This window comes from Panthera leo, chromosome A1 (genome assembly GCF_018350215.1).
Source record: "Panthera leo isolate Ple1 chromosome A1, P.leo_Ple1_pat1.1, whole genome shotgun sequence".
NCBI lineage: Eukaryota > Metazoa > Chordata > Mammalia > Carnivora > Felidae > Panthera > Panthera leo.
The window spans coordinates 124,425,071-124,451,563 of NC_056679.1; the positions used below are offsets into that span (position 1 = coordinate 124,425,071).

General features: G+C 39.6%; 1 protein-coding gene across 1 annotated transcript in view; it reads right to left on the reverse strand.

The window, feature by feature from the left end:
• The window catches only part of ANKRD55 (ankyrin repeat domain 55), a 590,869-nt gene that overhangs the window by 94,541 nt on the left and 469,835 nt on the right, over window positions 1–26,493 (reverse strand). The window contains exon 11 of the mRNA XM_042939212.1: window positions 960–1,050. Within this exon, the coding sequence (XP_042795146.1) occupies window positions 960–1,017 (58 nt within the window). The 5' untranslated portion in view covers window positions 1,018–1,050. The remainder of the gene's footprint in view (window positions 1–959; window positions 1,051–26,493) is intronic.

A 26,493-nucleotide genomic window follows, 5' to 3' on the forward strand; every position in this document is an offset into this window, starting at 1 on the left:
TAATAAACACACTATGGCCTAGAGCAGGACAAGGGAAAAAGAAAGAAGCAATGGATTTTCTTAATGAGCTTTTACAAATCATCTTTTTCATGTTGGAGCCAAAACTAGGAGCAAATGACCAAAGAACTTTAGGGTCCTGAAGAATATTCACAGGCTACAAAAAATGGTTTAGATGTCAGATTTTTTTAAAATATTCTAAAAAATATTTATTACATTTACAGAGTGGAAATTTCCTATGCATATATAGAAAAGATGCATAATTACACAAAGGTATTATGTATATGTACACAGTTCATATGCAAAATGTATACACATAAACTGTACTGCTGAATACATGCTTTTTATGAGGATGGGGCTGATTCCATAGCAATCTTTTCATGTAGAAAATGACCTCCACTCGGCAAATTATGAGTAGGAAAGATATATCCTGTCATTACAAATAACATAGTGTTAAATCACACCACAACCACGGATGAGATATTCTATCAACTATAGTACAAATCTAGGTAACATCTATTCCTAAAAGGAAATCAAGAAGTATCTATGGAACTGTGGCAATGAGATATTGAGTTAATAGAATGAAAAGAGACATGTGATTTGTTCTTTTTATATTAGTTACTATAGTATAGTTTTTAAAGATTTGAAAATAAACTAATGAGAATAAAGATGATCGTATCTGAAATGGCTGGTTGTGTTTGAAACCCAATTTTTAAAATTTGTACATAGGAATACTTTAACAAGACAAACAGACCATAAGCTTATTTTTCTTTTCCAAATGCTTATCAAATAAGAAGTGAACATGTAAAACAGATTTGTTTTCTATGTGAAATCCTCTTTCATATTACACACACACACACACACACACACACACTACTCTTTTCCCCCTCAGAATTGCAGAATCTCTACCACTGAACTAAAGATATGAAGAACCAAAGGAGGTATTAAAGCAGCATTTTTACCTTTTTGCTGGTCAAACACAGATGGAGTGCTGAAATCCATGGTTGCCTGTCTCATCATTTACCATCAGAATGGCAAAAAGCATCCAGGTTTCTAGAGAGAGAGAAAAAAAAAAACCCACCATCTCACATGTTACAGTCAACACATCAGTCAGATACAGCATCACTTGCCAAAACTCCTGTTTGAGAATTAAACGTGCGTTAGAGCTGCAGGTTGTTGTCGAAGCAAATGATGGCAATAGGCAAATGTTATTCCTGTGATACCTGCCAGGAAAAGAGTTACTTCTTGTGGCTTCATTCATCAGCTATGCTTGTGGGTAATTATTATACACCTTCCAACCCCCAACAAAAAAAACGAAAAAGCTCAAACTCTAAAAAAAATACAATTTGCAGGGGGCTACCTGCCTTGGATCTGAGCCAGGAAAACACTGGAGGTCAACGGAGCTTCAGCAGCTGGAATGTTGCTTTAAACCAAAAGAAATCTCAATGGGTGAGTGAGGATTCACAGGGCCAGACGGAGCATGTGCAGAGCTGCCAATGCAGTTGGATTCAGCTGTGTTCTTGGTGGAGTGAGAGCTGCATTTGGGTCATGTGAGCGGAGAGTGCCATCTCAATGGAATAGGACGTAAATAGTGTAGCAGGAAGCTGCTGGCCATGTGCTGTATGGAGTGGTTATCGGCTTTCATAGCTCATCTGCAGTCTCTCTTCGGCTTCATGCTCCAAATGACAGGGAGGATGAGGGGAAGCAAGTGGCGTTTGAAAGGTGAGATTTCAAGGCTCAGACACCCATGACAATGAAATTAAAACAGTCTGCAATCACAAGGGCGTTCAGTGCAGTATTATATGTGGTTGAAAAAACCCTGAAAATACCAGAATGTACACCATTGAGGAATAGTTGAACAAATGGTAGTAAATTCATACTCTACATTTAAAAACGTGAGAAAATCTCTCTATGTATTCATCTGGTAGGAGGTCTCTAATCTATTGTTAAATGAAGAAAAAGCTTATATATTTCATTTGTTTACATTTTTATAAATACAATAACTACCCATTGTGTATGTAAATATATATATATATATATATATATATATATATATATATATATATATATATTCTAGGAAACATCAAGGAAGATGTAGAAAGATACACAACAAACCATTAATATTGGTTACCTCAGGGGATTGCAATTAAAGTAGTAGGTTTCTAACTCCATCTACCTTTGTATTTTTAGTCATATTATAATTAATGTCTATTATTTTATATTTGTCATTATAAATTGGATATAATTCAAAGCAAACTAACAAAGCTCTACACTCAAGTTAATCAGCCATATAGCAAATGCTGTCATCAAGGCTGTTGAAAATGGTAATAACTGTTTTCTTTTTAACTTTGTGTGAATGTGGAAATGAAAATAGAAGCCATTTTTCTTCATATATGACCACAACTTGTTTTGATGAGGACATATAATTTATGATATGTGTTCTTTCATAGAAAAACTACTTTGTTTTTAAAAATTTTGTTTGTTTGTTTGTTTGTTTGTTTGTTTTTGAGAGAGAGCAAGGGGATGGGGGAGAGGCAGAGAGAGGGAGTGAGAATCCCAAGCAGGCAAGGGGCCGTTACACAAGGCTCGATCCCACGAACTGTGAGATCATGACCTGAGCTAAAATCAAGAGTTGGATGCTTAACTGACTGAGCCACCCAAGCGCCCCAATAGAAAAGGTTCTTTCTTATCTCTTCCTTCTTATATTTTCTCACTGCCTCATCATTCATTTTCCATTAAACACATTGTCTGGTCTCAATTCCCTGTGACAATATTGCTACTCATTTACCTTTCCTATGTCAGTCCCTCTCCCCAAGATGCCCTGTGTTCTTTTTATTTAAAACACAGGCAGGAACTACTTCTTATAAATCATTATGCAAAATGTGCTCTATAGATAAGTCTCTCAAATTTCCCAATGCTGTGGGTTTTTTTTGTTTGTTTGTTTTTGTTGGTTGTTTTTTTTTTTTTTTTTTTTTTTTTGCATTAGCCATGAAAGCCAAAGTGAGAAGGCTCAGTGGACTGGTGAAGAAAGTGACTCATACTAGCTAAGGAAAGCTGGCTCAAGCTTGCCTAAATGACCTACCTTGAATTTAGATTAACTTCCTTTTCATTCATTTGCTCATTGATTCATCAATTCTTATGGAAGGATTAGCGCACTCCGGTCATCTCTGTAGGTTCTGATGATGCAGGCATGAGCAAGGTCTCCACACTCAAACAACTTAACACTCTTGGGTGCATTATATTGTATCCACTCATTTCATGAAGCAGCAATATGAACTTTCTCCATATAAAATATGGTATATACTTTGTATATATATACACATTATTCTTAAAAACAATTTTTTTAATGTTTATTTATTTTTGAGACAGAGAATGAGTGGGGAAGGGGCAGAAAGAGAGGGGACACAGAACCCAAAGCAGGCTCCAGGTTCAGAGCTGTCATCACAGAGCCCAATGTGGGGCTCGAACCCACAGACTGTAAGATCATGACCTGAGCCAAAGTTGGACACCTAACCGACTGAGCCACCCAGACACCCCCATACACATTATTCTTAAAACAGTTTTCATGTTGCTTTGATCTTATAACTGGTACGTTTTAACACTCATTCACTTACATAAACATTTAGTGATTAGTGTGTACCAGGGACTCTTTGAACTTGAAATAGATCTCCTTTCACAAAGATGTCTGACCATTTAACATTCATTACCTTATCTGGAACTTAATCATAAATTACTGATATTTTGCAATGTGTTTTTAAAAATTTGCTATATGATCATGTTAGACTTACATTCACAACTCAATTCTAAGTTCCCAGAAGGTTTGAGCTGAAGGATAGGTCTTTTGTCTCCCGCAGTGCCAAAAGAGTGCTACACTCAGAGCTGCCAGTAACAGATACTGATTTTTGTTAAATGTTAAATGTTAAACGCCCAAATGGACAAATCCAACCTTTGGTAAAATGGTGAATTAGACAATGGAGACTTCCAACAGTGGGTGCTCCTCCTGTCCCCTTCCCAGTCTGCACAGTCCCATTCCTACTTAGTGCAGACATCCCCATTTCTGACTTTGCCCTATGTTTTCCTTTTATCTTAGTTTTCCAGGCTACTGTAAACTTTTACCTTCATGCATATCATGATAGCAACTTGGTGAGTATTTATCAGGCATTTCTAACATGCTGACTTTAATCTGGAGCAATGGCTTTATTCATTCATCCATCCATCCATCACATGATACGTATTTAATGAATACTATTTATGTTCCAGGCAATAGTGTTGGTGCTGGGGGCATGGTGCTGAACAAACTAGGTATGTGGTCCCCATTCATAAGAAGCTTTCAGTTTAGGGATGATTTAGGAGACTACCTTTGGTGGCCTCCCGGCACCTCAGAGTCCTTGGATCACTAGAAGCCTGAAGAAATATCTCTGAATGACCACCTTCTGTAAGAACACAGTAACCCTCCCCATATCTGGGCAGACAGAATGTTCTTCCTTCTATCCTATGCTGATGAATAATGCTGCTCTTCGGCTCTCTAATAGGCAGGTTTGCTACCCTACTTTGGCCAGATGAAAAATGCTAAGGGTTTTTCACCCTGCCTCTCACCATGAGCACTAATATTACAATAGATATCCACAGATTAGAATAATTTTTGCCTTTATTTTAAAATCCCAAATAGATATTTTTTGAAATGTTCTTTCTCCGAATTGTATTTGTTTCATTTCTAGACTTCCATATCAACTGGAAACTGTGGGGATTTACCTTTAAATGCATCTGGGTTGTGGCCATTTCCTCAGTAATCTGATGGTTTGGGAAAACACAGAAAACAAAACATAATAGAAACTCAATCCACGATGCTTTTTAAATGTCTGTGTGGATGGTAAATTTACTGAACACCTCAAAACTCTTTTTAAAAGTTCTAACTTTGGCCACAGATCCTTTCCTTCTATTTTCAACTCAGGAATGATTGGCCAAGTTCAAATGAAGTCCTGTGGTTTGAATTAAGTTAGCATGTCAGAGAGGTCTGGCTCCGGCAAGCTCACTCCTCCCCACCACTTCCTGACAGACTCTCAAATGTTTAGAACTTACTTTTCTTTGCATTAATTTTTCTGAGAGGAAATCCTTGTGAGGAATCTAGTTGGACTTGGCTCTCCAAAGTTTCTTGTAGAATTAGAAAAACAAAATTTGAGGTTATGAAGCAGGTTAATGGAAGAGAAGCCTGTGGTTCTTTGCTCAGAATAGTTGCTAACGAGGCCAAGTCTCACTCTGTAAAGCTGCTGTGTTTTGTGACCACAGACTGTACCACTATCAGCTACAAAGAGGATGGGATATGATAGACTATATTGTATCAGTGCCAGTCACTGCCAACTGCAAAAACAACATACAGCGTGACACATGAAAGCCCCAATATGATTGTTGTAGGCTAAAGCAATGCTTCTTTAAAAAAAATTTTTTTTAACGTTTATTTATATTGAGAGACAGAGAGAGACAGAGCATGAGCAGGGGAGGGGCAGAGACAGAGAGGGAGACACAGAATCTGAAGCAGGCTCCAGGCTCTGAGCTGTTAGCACAGAGCCCGATGTGGGGCTCGAACTCACAAACCATGAGATCATGCCCTGAGCCGAAGTCGGACACTTACCGACTGAGCCACCCAGGCGCCCCTAAAGCAATGCTTCTTAAATTTTAATGGACATACATATCACCTTGGGATCATCTTATGGGGAAGATTCTGATTTAGTAGTTCTGGGTAAGAAAGATTCTAGATTTCTACCACATTCTCAGATGATGCTGATAGTTGGTCCATTCTTTATGTAGCAAGGAGACAGAATATTTTTCAAATACTAAGTAAAATATACACTTAGTGGGCTTTTACACCCAAGGTTCTCTATGGAATAGTAAAGATCTAGAAATATTAACTAAGTCCCCAAGGGGCCACAGAAAATGTATTTGTAACAGAAGTGAGCCAGAGGTGGGGAATAGTTATTGACAACATTACCACCTTGAATATCTGTGGCTGTTTTTAGGTTAAAGAAGGAGTACAGGCCTATAGTTGGATGTTATTAGGGTCATATACCCTGAGCTTCCCTCAAGCTCTGCCCCCATTCTACTTCTGTGCATTTGGGCAAATTCTTTTTCTCCTAATTAGCACACTGGAGATAATGGTGGTCTTCACCTTAAAAGGCAGCTGTAAGGATGAAAAAGGATAACAAAACAGCGGTGTGCTGAAGCCAGCACCTACTGGCCCTCTGAAGCTGTTAAATATTGAGGAATTTTGTGAGGTGCTTGGTAGCTTGAAATTAGCAATGGTGGGAATATATTTACCCTATGGAAAACAGCAAATGCTACTGGTAAGGGCTCTTTCTTGTTTTTCTGAGAGCTGTTTTACCAGCATACCAGTTTTTATAAAGTACTTAGTGCCACGGGGCGCCTGGGTGGCTCAGTCGGTTAAGCATCCGACTTTGGCTCAGGTCATGATCTCGTGGTCCGTGGGTTTGAGCCCTGCGTCGGGCTCTGTGCTGACAGCTCAGAGTCTGGAGCCTGTTTCAGATTCTGTGTCTCCCTCTTTCTCTGACCCTCCCTTGTTAATGCTCTCTCTCTGTCTCAAAAATAAATGTTAAAAAAAAAATAAAAAAAAAATAAAGTACTTAGTGACTAAAGACCTTGTGAATACTACCTTAGCTACCTTATCTGAATTATTCCAGCACTTGTGGTTTGAAACACATCATTTAGCACTAGACATTTTATAGCAGCTTCCTTTTCAATAAATTCTATAATAGGGTTCTTCTCAAGAGTGGGTCTCTTGAAATTGGAGGCTGTGGAGGTATTACATATTCTGCCATATACCATGATTGATCATGCCTTATTTTTTGACTCTCCAAGGAGACTACTGAGCATAATTTCAAAATCTTTGGAGTCCATTACTCCAAAAGCCCTTGATTCCTTTCACAGGAAGAATCAGAGTCCAACCTGAATAATCTCAGGACAGATTCCAAGATAATAATGCCTCTCCAAAATTTTTTCAATGATAATGTGAACATTGGAACAGGGAGAAAGAGAATATATACAAGTGCTATAAGATAGGTCTGTGTCCCAGTCATAAGCTTTCACACATTTGTCAAAATAACTGTAGTTGGTAGATTAATTTGGAAATGGCACCTGACACAGCAGGTAGGGAGGTAATGTCCCTCTGTGTACTTATGCTGACAACTAGATCTAAGAATGAGTATAGCCATCTAATGTGAACGCCCTCAACTCTCTTCTCCTTTTCTTCTAAATTTTTCTGTTCCTTCCCCTAGCCCCGATCTCTTCTGCTGCAAAGAAAGAAGTGTCTTTTCTCCTTGAGAATGCTAGGCCACCATTAGTGCATCTCATTCTACACAAAATCTGCCCAGAGAGGCAGATTTGCACAACCATTAAGAGCAATGACTAAGCCTGACTAGCTAGGTTCAAACCCCAGTCTTGCAACTTGATGCTGTTTAAGCTATGCCTTATTTCCCTCATCTGTAAAGTCAGAATCATATTAATGACTTCCCATAAGGTTTTTCAGTGCATCAAATTGATTTAAATATGTCAAGCTCTTAAAAGCAATGCCTTATACAGAGTAATTCTTATATACGTTTACTATTAATGCCATCAATTATTTTATCTCTTTTGCAACTTCATCCTATTCCTTCAAGATCCTTTTCCTTAGCCTACATGCATGCTCACATCTTTCAATCCTTAAAAAACAAACCAAAATAATATAAGACAAAACTGTGATGTTTCTTCAGACAGGTTTGCCTTTTCTTTCCCAGCATGCTTTTGGGGGAGAAAAAAGTCTACATTTTCTCTTTCTTTCCTGACCACCCAATCTTTCCCTGGTCCATTACAATTTCAGTTCAGCTCAGTATGGGCACTATTGTGCAGATACTCTAATGGACACCTGTTCTGATGGAAATGTTAGGATTCACTGCACATTTGGCTGGTGGAACTGATTGGTAATGCCTGCTTTGAAAAACATACAGGCTCAAATAGTATTTTCCACACATCTCAGGGCTTCTACCACTTGGGCATCCAGTATTATTTGGGGGGGTAGAGGCAGACCCTTGGCAGTTGAGCCTAGGCAATGTGGTATGGTGGAAAAAAATGGTGAACTTTGTTACCACAAGACCTGGGCTCAAGTTCTCATTCTGTTCTACACATTGTAGATCATTGTAGATGCTTCACCAATACTTGTTTAACTGCAGTGAATTATTTCCCAGCAAATCACTCAAGACCCTTGCCTTCTTATTTTTATGCTAATGTATCAGTAATCCCGGTTGAGTCTGACTAAGGCAGAGTCTGAGTGGAGGTTACTTGTTTGAGCCTGTAACTCAGGCCCTTAGGCACAAGAGTGAATAACCCAAGGGCTTTGAAAGGATTTTTCTCTCTGGAGGAAGATGAAGGCAGGAAGATGAAATTGGTCACAGGACTCAGACCTGACCCTTTAAACAGGGCTCAGATGAAATCCTCTCCTGCTTGAAGTCAGTCTGGTTTTTCTCTGGTATCATCTATAATATATAGTGTCTCTTTCTAGTTCTGCCTCTAATCTCTTTTTCCTCTCAAGAGAATCTTAACCCCTCAAGTCCTCCTGTCATATGTGTTGAAAAAACTTCCCAATGTTAAGAGAATCATAAAACATATTAGAACAAAAAATTATCTTACCTACCTTTGTCTTACAACCAGACCCAGAGAGTTGATAACTAAACCAATAATCATCAGAGAAAATAATTTTCTTTCATTTGTAGGAAGAAAAATAAGGAAGTTTGGATTATTGCTCACCCAGTTGAGGCGACACTCCCATTGCATGAATACAGCATCAACAATTTAATGACATCAAGGGTTTGAGGGTTTCCTTTACACATCATCCAAAAGGATGTTTTCATATGAGCTTGTGCCAGATAAGGGTTTTGAAATGCTGAGTGACATCCAGCAATCCCTTGTTTGATTTCCCAATCTTTTTGTAAGACACAATTTAAAACATCTCTATTTTCTTCTCCACTGAAAGTGGTGTTGGAGCAAACAGATTTATATTAAGCTTACAAAGTGGAAAATTAAAATTTTAACCAAACTGTCATGTATCTTGTTAGCTCTAAATTACACTAAACTGGTATGGTAGGCTTTGAGTCCCTAAAGTAACCATCTTTTTGGTATCATATAGACCTAGGGTGCATGTTTCTGGGTAAAACAATGCCTGAGTCCTTCTTTGGACCAATTTATCCTATGTGTTAATAAGAGATGTACTGAAGAAGTTATACATGCAGCAACATACCAGCCTTTAGGCAACTTTTGCTTGATGGAACATTTCATCTATTTGCAGGATTTAAGCTTCCAAAGCATGTATTCTGACATTTCCCTTTCTTTCCCTCAGGGAAAGAAATTCTATTGCAATCCAAATTGTGAAATAGAGGAGGAAAAGAGATATTAATTTGCAGCGTGAGACTTTAGGCATGATAAGGTTTAAAGAAACAAAAACCTAAATTAATCTCTGTATCTCCAATAACAAGCTTAAGCTTTCCTTCATCCAGCTAAACAAACAAACTGAAATTCTATGGGCAGAGGAATATAGTTGTCATTTTATTTTAATATTCTCTTTGTTATAATTTAAGATACAAAGAACATACAGGGAGAGGCTTTAGCTATTTGCTTGATAGACTGAGATATGAGAGAAGTGATTTTCATTATCAGGCAATTAATAATTGATGGAAAAAGATGGTGATCTCTGAATCCCCTTCTGGCAATGATAGACTCCACAAGATGAAATCAGCCTGTTGAAATACTATTCGTGTAATTCTGTTTGCATGGAACATACTCCTGTGTATTAAATTCTATGCTTACCATGCACAAATAGAGATCCAAATCAGAATTCTTAAATTTTTCTGAGCGAAAAACCAAATAGTTGAGTTAGAATGATGTATTAGAGGAGATCACTATTGACTACTGATGAAGAAGTATGTATAACATACTCATTGAATGACTGGACTAATATTTGGTGCCCTTATTCACTATCCCAACATGCTTCATAAATCAGCTGCCTATTCTCAGACCTACTGTTCCCCCAGTAATCAGAAAGGAGAAGTGTGTTTTAGTCCAATTTTCTCTGCACAGATAGGTATAAACTAAGTATACATCTTGTCCCTTCTGCTGGCTCATGACTCTTACATTATGACCCCTCTAGACCACTTTCCAGAGCAAGTCCTTTGTGTTGAGAACCTTTCCTCCCCATTGGTCAGTTACACTTACTCTTCAAGGCTAGTGTCTGTGAGTCAGGTGCCAATGGTGAGCTATTCTAAGACCCAGCTCTTTGGTTACAACATAATCACCTTCTCAAATAAGCAGATTCCTTCAGACATCCTGACATCAGGAGGACATCCAGTCCAGCACCCTGATTTTACAAAGGAGAAAACCAAGGCCACAGATGTGTGTTGACCTAGGCCAGCACTTTCTCCACTGTTTCATGCTGACTCTTGCTCTGTGAGCGGAAATTAACATTGGTTTAGTATCTTTACTATTGCCTTCTGGGGATGATCTCCTAGTCCAGGACCTGCAACTTTGAGAACTGGGCAAAGTGAGGGGTAGGAATAATTTATCACACTTTTCAACACAGAGATATGTCTACTACTAGCTCTGAGTCAGCTCTATTAGCCTTGATTGCCCCATTGGATGGCTAAGTCTGAATTCACTCTGAAGGAGCTAACCTGAATTCTTGTCTCTTCCCCCATCTTTTCAATTCCCATTAACTCCCAGGATCCCTAGTTGCTATCTGGCAACAGTATTTCACTCAAAACTTTCATGGATAATAATATGCTCATAATTAAGAGATGTGTGCATTAAGAGTTTATTATAGGGCCGATGCTCTGCCAGGCTCTTTATGTATATTTTTTTTCATTTAATTCTCACAGGAGCCCTATGAGATAGGCAGTATTAATAGCTCTACTTACAGATAAGAAAATTAAGGTTTGGAGAGGTTAAGTCACTTGCCCAAGGTCCCTGAGCTAGGTTTTCTAACAGAGGTAGTCTAACTTCAGTCCTAAGCACTGACTCATATTATCAATAAACCAACAAAAACACTGAGCACTGACCATATGCAAGCCATTCAGCAAGGCTTCTAGCCTAGATGAGGTGTCTGGACATCCAAAGACATGTTTAGAAACACATTATGGAATAACACATGGTAAATAATAAGTTAATAATGGGCTAGGGTGGGAGCTTAATCTTTTTGTGTGTGTCAGGGACTTCTTTGGGAGTCTGATAAAACCTATGGACTCCTTATCAGGATAAGTGCATAAAATAAAAAGCATGGAATTGCAAAGGAAGCCAATTACATAGCAACATACTAAAAAAAGTTTCTAAATGTTGTAATATAGTGGTATATAAGCTTTTATATTAACACATCATAAACATCACCATTTTGAGAACCAGTGACATGGAGAGGAAAAGCAGTGGGGACTGAGGGGCCAGAGGAATGGGAAACCAAGTGGATGTGGAGCTCAAACTGCTTCTCATATCTTCCCAGCTCACCCAAGCCCATGCTTCATTCCTAGAGAGTGTAAACTGTATATGTATTTTCATCGTGCTGTGCATTTCCATGTACTGGTTTTTCTCATTGCTCCATAATAAATTGGTTTGCTCACAGCTCTCTGAATAGATACATTCCTGCACTGCTATCACATCTATTGACACTAAACTCCCACATCTCAGAGAGGGATTTAAAAAAATTTTTTTAACATTTATTTATTTTTAAGACACAGAGAGAGACATAGCATGAGTGGGGGAGGGGCAGAGAGTGGTGACACAGAATCTGAAGCAGGCTCCAGGCCCCCAGCTGTCAGCATTGAGTCCAATGCAGGGTTTGAACCCATGAACCATGAGATCATGACCTGAGCCAAAGTTGGACGCTAAACCAACTGAGCCACTCAGGTCCCCCCTTAGGGATTTTAAAAGGTAGTGCAGCCACATTTCTCTGACGTTTCTTCCTTAGAAAGCAATTTTAAAACCACAGTTTTAAATATCAAGAAATGAATTTGGATAGATTTCAATAATTGCAAACGTCACATTTAATTCCAAGAGTGAAGTTTCTGTTACAGCTTTTGTGCTTTTTGTACTAGGGTGACAAGAGTTTATTATGTAATTACAATGGGGAATTAAAATTCATTTCACTGCAACTTACTTTTAGCAGAAACCTCACTCTGAATTAAACTAGGCTGTTTATAATTATTGACACCTATTTTAATTCACTTTATGGTATTCAGAACTGTGGTTTTGCAACTGTCTTTTCAAGGAGAAACAGTGGTGTTTCTGGACTATGAGCAACATATGTTATCAAGATGTGGTTTAAATTTGCATTTTTCCCATGAGTAATGATGCCAAGCACTTTTCATTTGCTTTGACCATTTTGATAACCTCTTTTGCGAAGTGCCTGCACAGGATTCTTGTCCAATTTTAAAAATTGTGCTATTGTTTTCTTATAGACTTAGAGAATTTTTTTTTTAATTTTTTTTTTTTTTACGTTTATTTTTGAGACAGAGAGAGACAGAGCATGAACGGGGGAGGGGCAGACAGAGAGGGAGACACAGAACCAGAAGCAGGCTCCAGACTCTGAGCCATCAGCCCAGAGCCTGATGCGGGGCTTGAACTCACGGTCTGTGAGATCATGACCTGAGCTGAAGTCGGACGCTTAACCGACTGAGCCACCCAGGCGCTCCATAGACTTAGAGAATTTTTAAAAAGATATTCTTGATATAAATCCTTTCTAGATGTGTGTGTGTGTGTGTGTCTGTATGTCTGTGCATGCCAGTCTAAGGTGTGCTTTTCCATTGTCTTAATAGTGTCATTTATTAAATGGAATTTCTGAATTTAACTATCTGAATTAAATTAAAATTAAATTTCTGAATTTAAATATCTGAATTTAACTAAATCCAAATTATCAGTATTGCCTTTGTCCTGTTTAAAAAAGTGTGACCTCCCCTGAGGTCCTGAAGATATTTCCTGTGTTTTCTTCTACATGTTTTGTTGTTTTACTTTTCACCTTTGGGTATATGATCCATCTTGCATTAATTTTTGTGTATTGTTTGAGGTATTTTTTTTCCATTTGAGCCAGCACTATTTATTGAAAAGACTGTCCATCCTTCTTCCACTGAATTGCTGTGGTGTCATTGTCATGAATGAATTGATTCATCATATGGGTGTGGATCTGTTAAACTCTATTCTACTAGTCTATTCCATCATCTACTGTCTATTCTTATATTAATACCACACTTTTAATTATGCTAGCTTTGATATCTGGTTTTATTTTTCTCCTTCAAGATTGCCTTGATTATTCTAGATCCTTTGTATTTCTGTGTACATATTACAAATAGCTGGTCAATTTCCACCAATTAAAAATGATGCTAAGATTTTCATTGGGATTACACTGAGTCTAGAGATGAACATGGAGAGAACTCATATCTTAACAATGTTACATCCTTGAATCCCATGTTCATAGTATAGTCTTTCATTTATTTAGGTCTTCTTTTACTTTTCTCAGTGTATATATTTTTTTTAATTTCTTTTTAACATTTATCTTTGAGAAAGAGAGAGACAGAGCACCAGCAGGGGAGGGGCAGAGAGAGATGGAGACACAGAATCCGAAGCAGGCTCCAGGCTCTGAGCTGTCAGCACAGAGCCTGACACGGGGCTCAAACCTACACACAATGAGATCATGACCTGAGCTGAAGTTGGATGGTCAACCGACTGAGCCACCCAGACGTCCCCATATCTGTGGTTTTAAGTGTAGAAGTACTGTGTATCTTTCATTAGATCTATTCTGCATAATTGAAGTTTTTGGTGCTTTTAAAATTTTACTCTCGGGGCGCCTGGGTGGCTCAGTCGGTTAAGCGTCCGACTTTGGCTCAGGTCATGATCTCGCGGTCCGTGAGTTCGAGCCCCACGTCAGGCTCTGTGCTGACAGCTCAGAGCCTGGAGCCTGTTTCGGATTCTGTGTCTCCCTCTTTCTCTGACCCTCCCCTGTTCGTGCTCCCTCCCTCTCTGTCTCAAAAATAAATAAACGTTAAAAAAAAAAAATTAAAATTTTACTCTCTAATCGTTTGCTTCTTTTTAAAAATAGATTTATTTCTTTGTTGAAATTCTCCGACTTATCTTCTATGCTGGCTACCACTTCCTACATTTTCTTGAATATATTTATCATGATTATTTTAAACTACCTGTGGGTTAATGTCAGTATTTGAATCACCTATAAATCTTTTCCTATTACCCATATTTTTCACTTGGATTTCAGTACTTTGATCCTTTTAATTTTTATTATATTTTCACCAACACCATAATTTTTGGTTAAATGCCAGATGTCATCAATTATAAAGACTTGAAATGATGTTATCTTCTTCCAAGCTTAAGTTTTCTTCTGCAGGTTGGTAGTCAAGAACTTGAGAAAACTTGATTTTATGCCTTTTGGGGGGCTAGTCTAGTTTGTTTTTTTCCTATTCCTATGGATTGGTCCTTATTCCTATGGTATGGCTCTTATTCTTAAGGCATGACCCTAAGGTTTCAATTCGAAGCCTGGGATTTGTACCAAGCTTTTTCCATCTTAGTAAGGCTTTAATTATGACTTCTGCCTCCCCAATAGTATTGAATTCTCTGATCAGCACTTTAGCTACCCAGCTTTAGGGAAATGTGTATGCAGAATTTCAGTCTCCTTCTCTGCTGGCCTTCCTCCTCTAGGACTTTGCTCCCCAAGTAGCAAGCTTCAAGCTACTCCAAACTCTGACTTCTGCCTCTTTAGCCCAATAAGACTACTGTTGTATATTCTTGTTCTGCAAGTTGTAAATGTCTTCAGAAAAATATCTGGGAAGAATGTGGAACTCATGTCATGGGCTTTTCTTCAAGTATGGTCTGTTTTTGTGCCTTCAAACAATTGCTTTAAGTATTTTGTGCAATGTTTAGGTTGTTTTCAAAGACAGTGTTAGTATGATGTCAATATTCCATGGTGTCTGGGTCAGGCAGAACTATTTTTGTGGTAAAATAAAACAAAACTTGTACTACGTTTCTCAGATAGCATCAACTCATCTAAGATTGGAGGTCAGGGTGGGATGTAAGGAGAAATAAGAAAAGATCAATCATTATTCATGCAGGATGAACCGTGCTGGAAAATGAGGCTTAGACAATGCATAAATGACTACCTAACTTTTGAAAACATGGTGAAAATTATATTTAAAAGATTAACCTTGATAACTTAATGAATCAAAACTCATACTGCTTCATACTCATTTTCAAAGGAAAAAAGATGAAACCATATATGGCTCTGTAACTTTCCTCTGAAAATTGTTTTTAAAAATAAGTTCGTCATGTTTTTAGTTGGGCATATCCGCAGTGTTTAACACTGGTCAAAAGTAAAAGCATTTGTAACCATAATTGTCCTAGAACTTTGTGATGAAAGTAATTTAGAGTAGCCAACTCTTAAGAATTTATGGCAACAAAGTTTTTTTAATGTTTATTTATTTATTTATTTTTTAACGTTTATTTATTTTTGAGAATAGAGAGACAGAGCATGAACGGGGGAGGGGCAGAGACAGAGGGAGACACAGAATCCGGAACAGGCTCCAGGCTCTGAGCTGTTAGCACAGAGCCTGACACAGGGCTCAAACTGGGGAATGGTGAGATCATGACCTAAGCCGAAGTCAGACGCTTAACCTACTGAGCCACCCAAGTGCCTCATGGCAAGAAGTTTTAAAAGCAATGTAGGAAGGGTGAAGCAGAGAGGAGAAGACTAGATAGGATATTCCTAAGGAGGTGGGTTTCTCAGATCTGGAAGAGCACTGGTATAAGGAACAGGAATGGCTACAAGAGTCATCCCAGGGATGATCCAGTCCAGCTTTCTCTGTCACCTCCCCTTCTAGTCAGTGACTCTTCAGAGGCACCAGAGTCCTGAGGCTGCCCCTGCACTCCTATGTGTGTCCAGAGGACCTCAACTGGGGGTGAGGAAATTAAGAGGTAGATCTGCTATTTGCTGGATGTATGAATTTTACCAAGTTACTTAATCCATCTGTTAAAGAGCTTTTGATTCCAAGTAATAGAAACTAAGCCTCAAAGGCTTCAGAAGAATTCATTATCTCAAATCTACCTTAGAATCTGAGGTAGAACTTCTTTAGGATTGGTAGATTCAATAGCTTGATAACATCACCAAGAATCTAGGTTATTTCCATATTGCCACTCTGCCATCTTATGTACTGGTATTGTCTTTAGCCTTTTGGTTCCCTGAGTCATATCCAGACACAATACCTGAAGGAAGAAACCTCATCTCATGATTTATTGAACATAACTAGGTCTCTTGTTCCTGCCTAAGCCAATCTCCAGTAAGGAAAGTGGAATTCCTGTGACCAACTCCTCAATCTGTATATAAGCCAGAGCCACCTGGGGAGAGATGAGCATTTGAATAAAAGTGAATTCTGCCCACAAGGAAGAAGGTTATTAGGTAGATAACCACTGATATCTACTACACTTGAATTTGCTGAGCCTTATTTTCTTTATCTGCAACATGAAGAAATAATAGTATTTGGCTTATAAGATTGTTATAAAGGATTAAATGCAAAAACCCATGGGTTATTCCTCCAAAAATTCCTGTTAGGCTTGTATTCCCATATAACTTCTGAAACCCTGCGCCATAGGGTTAAAGATTGAGACTAACAGAAAATTTAAAGATGGTTTTTCAGAGACTTGTTTCTCCTTAATCAGTTATTGTTTCTTTTTGGAGCCCACTAACAAATCCACTAGCTGTCTCCAAAAAGACCTGGACTGACACACATGAAGGTCATTGATATGATTCTAGCCTATGAATAAGCTAGGCTCTGCATTCCTTCCCAAAGATAAGGAGTCCCAGACCCCATCCAGTTTATAACAACTTTTTTTTTTTTTTTTAACATGTACATAGTCTTCTCCTAACAGATCACCTCCTGATGTCAGGGGCCAAATTTTGCCCCATTTTAATGTTAAGTCTCCAACCCAAAGTGAACATGGGATGTATGTTACATATGTTTGCTCATCGCAGATGCTCTATCTTTCCTCATGAATAGTCTTAAATTTACACACCCTTTGTATATAATCCCAAACCCTATGACTATAAAACTTGTTCTAATCTTAGGGGAGGTGGATTTGAGGCCTGCCCTTCCATCTCCTCATTCAGCTGCCTCTCAGATAAACCCTTTCCTTGCTGCATACATGCCTCAGTGATTGGCTTAGCTGCATGTCAGGCATACTAACTTGGGTTTGGTTACGCTTCTATTGATAACTCCTCACAGCTACCATTTATTTTTGTCTTTTTCAAAAAACATTTTTATTTATTTATAAATAAGAAATAAATAAAATAAATTTATTATAAATTCATTTATAAATAAAATAAATATATATATATAGCTGTTAGCACAGTCTGACATGGGGCCCAAACCCATGTGCTATGAGATCACATCCTGAGCTGAAGCTGGATGCTTAACTGACTGAGCCACCCAGGTGTCCCTGTTTTTATTTATTTATTTTTGAGAGAGAGAGAGAGACAGAGACAGAGACAGAGAGAGCAGGGGAAGGGCAGAGATAGAGGGAGAGAAAATCCCAAGCAGGCTTCTCACTGTCAGCACAGAGCCCAATATGGGGCTCAATCCCATGAACCATGAGATCATGACGGGGGCTGAAACCAAGAGTTGGATGCTTAACTGACTGAGCCACCCAGGCACCCCTATTTTGATCTTGATGTCATATGCTACAATAGGTGCCATATGTATGTGTGTGTGTGTGTGTGTGTGTGTGTGTGTGTGTGTGTGTATGCCAACCACCAAAAATGTATTCATGCATTCTTTTCATTCATTCAACATATATTTGATTGCCAGTAATCTCACTTTACAGACAATGAAACAGGTTTAGAGAGGCTGACTAATATCTTTAAAGTGACCTAGCAAGTGAGTGGCCAAGTTAGATACGTGCTTAGGTCTCACTCCACAGCTTGCAGATCCTTTATGACTTCCTTTCCTGAAAGCCTCCTCAGGGTCCCATTTCTCCAAGTTTAACCCATTAAAAAAGGGTGGCTGGGAGCAACTAACTGCAGGTTGTCAACTCACACTCTAAGGTACAAAGAAGAGAACACAGTCTTGTTAGATCCCACACCAGCCCCTCCCCTGGAGCTTCGGGTAATTCTGTTTGGTTCCAGCAGGTGGCAGGTTGGTATCAGTCAACACTTGCCTCCTCTACTTCTACACAAGCAACTGAAGTGAGAATGACTTTCTTGGCAAACTGTAAAAATCAGACTCATCACTTTTTGGTCCCACTCTCTAGGAAGGACAGCTGGCTCTTGTCAGCTACTCTTGGGCATGAAGCAAGAGATGAAATAAACTGCATGGGAATCAACCTTTTTACTTTGAAAAAGTGCTCTCATTTTTATATGCACATTCATCCCACTTCCAACAGATTTTTCTTAGAAAAATCTTAGAAAAAGCTTAGAACAGATTTTTCGCCTATCGTTATCGACTGTATTGTTTTATTCACTTAAATGCTGTGAGCTCCCTAAAGTGGTGGGTAGAGTTCCTTGTCTTTGGACACCCAACATCAGATACACAGGTGTATAGTGACTACTCAGTCAACATTAGCAGAGTGTTTGTGAATGTCTTGGAGTGGGGTGATCTGGGTTTGAGTTATTTGGGATGTCCTTAGTAAGTCATGTGCTCTCTGAGCCTCAGTTTTCCCATTGGTAACAGACGGTGATGATGTTGATGACAATGATATTGGTGGTGATGATGATAATTCCTAAGCCCACTTGGTATGACAGTGACAGGTTTATGAAAAGGACTTAATAAAGTACCTGACAGAGATAGTTTTTGGCTTTTAGGTGAATGTGCCAAAGTTGCACAATATACTAGTGGTTGTCACTCCCTGATAGGGGTTAGAATATAAAATGCCCAGGGCCAGAATTTAGACAGATCCCACTGGGGACATCTTATCTCCAGTTGTCATTTCCTGCCCACAGCTCCAGTATCACCTTTGTCACCTCACATGGAGAATCACTGAAGTGCTTTACTTATTGTCTGTCTTGATTCCAATTCTACCTTTTCCAACACTAGTTTCTAAAGGTGTTATTCAAGGAGGTCCTTCCGTGACCTGCCTTCCATCTGCTTTTCCCAAGCGACCATTTTCCACTCATTCATGTACATGCACAATGCGTCCACAGCAGGCAACAAGTTCATTCCTGGAAGCCCACCCTGCCTTGAGCATCTTCAGTTCTCTGCCTGTGTGAATGCTCTCACTCCCTCTTCTTCTCCACATTATCCCCTGAACCACACTCATCCCTCGACCCTTCTTCCAAGAAGGTTTCCTCTAGCCCACACTGATCTCCTACCTTAAAACCCTGAATGTTCTCATGAGACAGTACAGATCACTGGATATTGGAGGACATAGTCTTGGTTGTCACACAGCCTGCAATCAAATCCGGGCAAGTTATTTAAACTTTGTGTGCCTCAGTTTCTTTATTCTCAAAATGAAAATAATAATAATATCTACCTCATAAAGATGTTTTGGGGATTTAATGAGAAAATGTATACAAAGCATTTAGCGCAGTGATTGGAAAAGTGTAAGCATTCAATACATAGTATTTTATTATTATTACCACTATTACCATTAAATAGATTACTTGATATTCCTTATTGCATTTTTGGATCATGTCACCTCTTCATAGTAGGTCAGTCAGCCTCCTCTATTCAAGGACCATATTTTGTGTTTATTTGTAACCCTTGCATTGCCTTGTGAACTCCCTGAACATGATAAATATGCCACAGCTTTTTATTGGTCAGTTTTCCCTAGTATTAAGCAATAAAACTTACCCTCAAGTTAAGTTTTAGCAAAGCCACATAGACACTGGTTGAAGATGCCATTGAAACATGCCAGGAATCTTTACAAAGTTTTCTGATCATTAGACATTGGCCATTCAAAATTCAGAGAGTAGTATGTATGACTATAACATACATTTTATTAAGTCAAAGAGATTACTTTTTTGAGAGAGAAAGAGAAAGATAGTCAATGTGTGCACATGCATGCAGGGAATGAGCAGAGGCAGAGGGAGAGAGAGAATCTTTTTTTTTCATAATTTTTTTTAACATTTATTTTTGAAAGAGAGAAACAGAGGGTGAGCAGGGGAGAGGCAGAGAGAGAGGAAGACACAGAATCTGAAGCAGTCTCCGGGCTTATCAGCACAGAGCCCAATGCGGGGCTTGAACCCACAAACCACAAGATCATGACCGAGCCAAAGTCAGATGCTTAACTGACTGAGCCACCCAGCTGCCCCAAGAGAATCCTAGGCAGACTCCATATGCAGCATGGAGCCTGACGTGGGCTTGATCCCATGACCATGAGATCATGACCTGAACCAAAATCAAGAGTGGGATGCTTAACCAACTAAGCCACCCAGGCGCCCCAAGATTACTTTTTATACAGTTTGGGGATTATCTACAGGATAGGAAGAAACAGAACAGAGAAATGTGACAGGTGACAAAATAATACCCATAAAGGATAGGACATTTATAAAGTTTATCAACTATAATGAGCTTGAGCCAGTCTCTGATCTCCCAAATATCTCTGCTCCACACCCCAACTCTGTGTTGTTTGATGATGATGATGATGATGAGTAATGGCCCAGGTCCAGGATTCTGCTGCTTTCTCCTTTCGTTTTTATGATTCTCAAAAGAAGGGCTAACCTGCTTTCTCTCTCCTTGCCAGGGGTGGATGTAGTTGCAAAGCTCTTCTCAGTCTCAAATAAAGATTATTTTACCTGTGGTCCCAGGAGATTTAGCTCTATTTCTCAAGCCTTTTGTATGTGTGCTGGGAAACCCTCGGGTGAAATGTCACATCTCTGGAGAGTTAGGGGATCTTTCACCACTTTAGAGAAGCCTAATCTCACATTGGGTGTGAGCCTTACCCTGGGGCCCTCTGCTGGCCATGATAAACAAGAGCAAACAGCAATTCTTTAGGACAAGGAACCCTGAATTTTGTATTGAAAGTAATACAGAGAGAGCCAAGAATTTTCCTGTTCATCAGGGCCATCACAACTTGGGTTATGAAAATAAAATGGTGGGAGAAGAGTAAGCTAGAAATAGCAATACAAATCTCCTTCTAAAAAGAGGATTAACAACTGAATTCGGGTCTTAGTTCAAAAGTTGAAATTAATTTAATACACAGTGCTAAAAAATATCTCCTACAGGGAATACCTGTAATGTACAAATGTTTTGTTTTCAGTGCAGGGTCAGTAATTAGTAGAGATTGCTAAATTGGCTTGAGCAAACCCACTGGAAAGCATGTTCCTTATCCAGTAACATGCGCTTTTCCCTGGGCTTATTTTAACTCATGCACCAGATTACCAAGGTATCATGGTGACAGATGCCATAGAAATACCAAAACGAATGGACGGAATCAGACACTCAAATACGTTCAATAGGCAGGGCTTTCTGATTACAGAATGGGCTTTGTGGCCCACTGGCCCAAGCTTTCATTAACAGCCCTTGCCCTGGCTCCCTACAGAGATTTACAGCCTGGCCTGTGCCTGTTTTGTTGCTGTGGCCAGTGCTTTTGCTCTACCACAGGCACCATAGGAGAACATGGGCCCAGGTGCCAACCCAGCTGAAGGGCTTCTCATAAACAAAGAAGCAACACCTGGTGTTTGTCACCCAAAGGGCCAGAGCAAGAGAAACCAAAACCAACCACAAATGTGACAACCTCAAACCTTCTCTTAGCTCATTTTCTGATCAAATGAAATAAAATCCATATACAGGATAATGATAGTAGACATATCTACCACTCCCGAGGAGAAATAGATGAAGAGTTTGAACAATTTAAAGAAAACCAATGAGAGATAGATGTCACCATGTAGGAAATACTGACAACACGGCAGAAAATAAATCGGTCAGGCCACCCCTGAAGAGTCATGTGCAGTTAGGGACAGGGCAGTGTTTGGAAGAGCCTTGGCCATCCCCAAGATGCAACACATGCCAGCAGCCAGTGGGGGTCAGAGGTACTCTATGTCTGAGAAAGAGAGAGAGCCCCAGGCTGAGTCTGTCTACTGCTTGGCACCTTTAACCTCAAGATGGACAAATCCTGCTAATAGGAACTCAGCAGGAAGTCCCTGTGAGGCCACACTTCTCTTCAGGAAGAGCAGGACCATGAAAACATAGGAGGCAGCTGATCTCAGATGCTTTACCATAAAGATTAATTCTGACTTCAAAGCAATTTGCTTATTTTACATTTTCTTGCAGCAATAACCCTCCTGCTGCTTAGTAGATGCAGGGTGGTCATTGTTCTCAGAGTCAAGCATGTAAACACACTGAAGCAAGGACTCTATTCTACATCCCTCACCCTATCTCTTCAGAGCACAGGACTTCCCTTCTAATAACTTTTCCTTGGAAGTCAGTGGCAGTTTGAAGACAATGCTTAAGTGGATGGGTAGGTCTAACTGGTTTGTAGGTTGCACAGGCATCCATGATGGAGGTGCTTATGCAACCTCAGGAGAGCCAATTGTGTACATCTCTCTACCACCTAGTTGAGTGGTGTGTGTTGGTAGCTTAACATTGGTCATGGTGAGAGTATTTACAGAAATGAGCAAATGCTGCAAATCAGGGCTCTTTCTCCTAGAAAGCTGACTTTATTAAACATGTAAGCACACCAATGATTCCAGGGGAGGTTTAAGAGTAAATCATTTAGCACTATCATCTATCACGCACAGACCAGAAAGCATCTAGTAAAGAGAAAAAGGAACGATATCTGATTAGCCTAGAAGATCTTCCAGTCTGAACCATTCCTGAAACTACAGTCAACAATTCCATAAAGAATTCCTTTCGAGGACTAGCAAGAAATTGAATAACATATTCCTAAATAATTTTTAACTGTTGAATTGCGATACTAAGAGGCCCACCCATGACCCCATGTATGCTTCTTCCCTTTCTAACTTTGGGCCTTGGGGAAAATGTAAGCCTCCTTAAAAAGTCTATAACATACATTTTATGGTTTCAATCTGGAAGAAAACAGGGGTCACCTTTCTCTTCTGTGGCATACGAGGAGCCATAGAACAATGGCTCATGTTATACATGTATTGTACAACTTAGAGATTTAAACCCACAAAGTAGTCAGCTTTTCTTAGAGAAAACACTCTTTCACAGGCATGGACTAACTTTCACCTTTGCCGATCATCAAAATTGCCTGAAGAAACACATTCAAAACGTCTGTTGTGCCATAATTTTTGTAGCATTTTCTACAAAAGACATATGTCCAGGCTATTAGTTCATAGTCTGTATTTTTATCATTGTAATCAAATGTCTAAATGAGAGTATTGGCCTGATAGGGTCCTGGCAACTTAATGAAGATGGCCTAACAGGGGTGGCAGCTCACTGGGTTTGGGAGATAAATTAAAAGTAGGGGATAACGAGGATTTTAGAAAATAAGTGAATGTAATAAAGTGATGAAAACGAAGTTTCTCACTAGAGAAGGGAGTAATAAATATAGAAAGGGAGAAAGCTGGAATGAGTCACGTTGCATAGAGTTAGAATTGGAAGTTCAGGGCAAACTTAGAGTTCTCAATATTTAGAATTAGATGTAGAAAGAAATAGTGATGTACATTCTATGTATGTATGCAAACACCTCTATATCTCCATATGTATGCATATGCATACACATGTATACCACATACATAAATACATATACTTCCTAGCTCTATCCCTGAGAGCTTGGGGGTAGGAAAACCCCAATAATGAAGAGTCTACCTAGAGCCCAGATCCTGGTTTCTAAACACCAGCCTCCACTAAAAGGGAACAGCTTTGATGCCAGGGCTGGAACAGGAAAAATATGACATGTTTAGAACATCTCATAATTCCAGAAAATAATCAAAGAGTAATGGAGACATGTCCAAGGGACACAGAAGACAGAAGGGGTGCCAAATGGTCCAATTTGGGATGATTTGATATAAATAAAATCATAGCATCAGATTAAGTCCCATTAACTAAAATGGGCATCCATTAGTTTTTCCTAATATTAATATGTAAATGAACATGTAAGGGGAAAAGAATAATCTTCCCTGTAGTATAATACCAACTAATAATGTTCAAGAAACTATGGAATTATAAAAGCACAGTTTGAGACCCATAGTGATCATTATTTTAGGCAAAAATTATCAAAAAGATTCTAAAACTATTGGGTAAAAGTTGGGTGAAGAATGGAGCATTTACATAGCCTTAAAATATTTCCCACAAAACCCTTATTAATTGCAAAGGAAAAAAAGAGTAATCTTATAGTAGAGAACCTTGGTAGACACCATGCTACTCAAGAGCTCAAAGTTTACTTCACCATTAATAGGATAAACCAAGATCATGTGTCATATTATGGGATGCCATGAAAATACATCATCACATCTGTGATATTCCTGCCCCAAATGCATAATCTCACTTTAATTTAATCATGAGGAAGCAGAAAACAAATCCAAATTGAGCCATTTCCTTGAAACAAATCTCCTCAAAGGGTATTTGTGCATGCAGGAGCATGAGCGCGCGCACACACACACACACACACACACACACACACACACACACACACACTCTCTCTCTCTATTGGTTCTGTTTCTCTGGAAAATCCTGTCTGATAACAGTAACAATTTTGGATTCAGAAGCTTTTGATAATTCAGGTTGCTAATTTTAAGTCTTTGCTCAAATATCACATTCTCAGGAGGCCTATTCTGATCACCATATTAAAAATGAAAATTAGAGGCATGTGGGTTGCTCAGTTGGTTAAGTGTCCAACTGTTGGTTTTGGCTCAGGTCGTGATCTCATAGTTTGTGGGTTCAAGCCCCACATTGGGCTCTGTGCTCAGTGTGGAGCTTGCTTTGGATTCTCTCTCTCCCTCTCTACCCCTTCCCTGCTTGTGTTCTCTCTCTCTCTCTTTCTCAAGGTAAATAAATAAACATTAAAAGATGAAAATTAATTATCGCTCTATTCCATATTCCTGATCCCCTGACCCCACTCTATTTTCTCCCATAGCAATGTCACTTTTCACATACTGTGTTACTATCATGTTTATTTTCTACCTCCCTTATCCAGTATATAAACTTCACAATGGCAGGTGTTGTGGGAAAAGTTCCCTGGGAAAAAACTCTGAGGTGGAGATTTGTGCACAGGATGCTTATTGGGGTGGGTAATGCTCCCAGGAACAGCAGCCATAAGGGACTGAGGAAACAGGACTGGGCACAGTGTGTAGTGCAGCTGAACACAGGTCTCAGCTGATCCCAAGGGGAGCTCTGAAGATAGGGTAGTGCCTCGGCCTGTCCTGAATTGAGACAAAAGGGGCTGGGCCTTTGTGTCCCCACAGCAGCCAGTCATTGGACACAGGGTGCACCAGGGAAGAGGCATTACCTTGGGTAACACAGCTCCTTGTGGCCAAGGGCAGATCCCTGGAGGAGTCAGTCATGGGTCAGCAGCCAGCAACACTCCTGGCAGCTGGGGAATGGGCAGAGTGATCCTGAATGGGGGATCTGGGTGGTGCACCCCAGCAGCAGCCACTAGAGCAGGATCTTTGTCTATTGATATGTCCCCAGCTCCCAGAAGGGGGTCAGAATTATTGACTGGATGGGTGGGCACATGAATGAATGAGCAAATGAATGAATGAATTCCTTTTCCAAAAGGTCAGCATGCACACAGACAGGATGTGGCCACGAGTCTCAGTTGACAAGCAAATTGACAAGAGTGTAAAAATAGAAAATAGGTCAATGTGAACAGAGAAACTTTAAGATAGTGGAATATCAAAAAGCAGCAAATGAGAGAAGAGAGGCATGGGGCTTTTGGAAACAGTGGCAAGGTTGGATATGGCATTGAGTACATTTATATTTCAAGGAGATTCCAAGTCTTCCACTTAGATTGTGAGCAGTTTATTGTAGGACCAGGGTGTGCTGTTGCAGGCCCGAGGGGCCCAGGGTTAAAGAAAGCATCCTGCTAATACAAGGAGCAACTGGCTCCCGTGACAGAACTTTTAACAAGCCTTTTCTCATATCTGTTGACTTAACGCAGGCCAGGGAATTCTTTGAAAGGCAACATGGCTATAAATCAGCAAGTCCTGTAACGCGCATTCCAGGGACTTGGAGGAAAAGTCTGCACACAAAGGCACCTTTTCTAAGTCTTAGGAATGCCCGTGGTGAGTGGCCCTGGGAGTGTTGGGGTTAGACTGGGGCTGGGAATGGAAAACATCTCAAAGGGAGGAGCAGGGAAGCACCAGTGACAGTAGCACAGCATGTGCTAAAACCCTGGGTACCCAGCACCCAGCTTAGTGCCTAATACTAGTGGATAATCAGCACTGAAGGAATTTCTGTTGAATGAGTCACTAAATCATAGTCAGTTTTCTTGGTTCTGGCCCTGGTTCTGTCATTCACTGGCTGTGCGACCCTGAGAAACTTCCTTCTTTGAAATTTGGTCACCTTGTGCATTAACTGTTAGGCA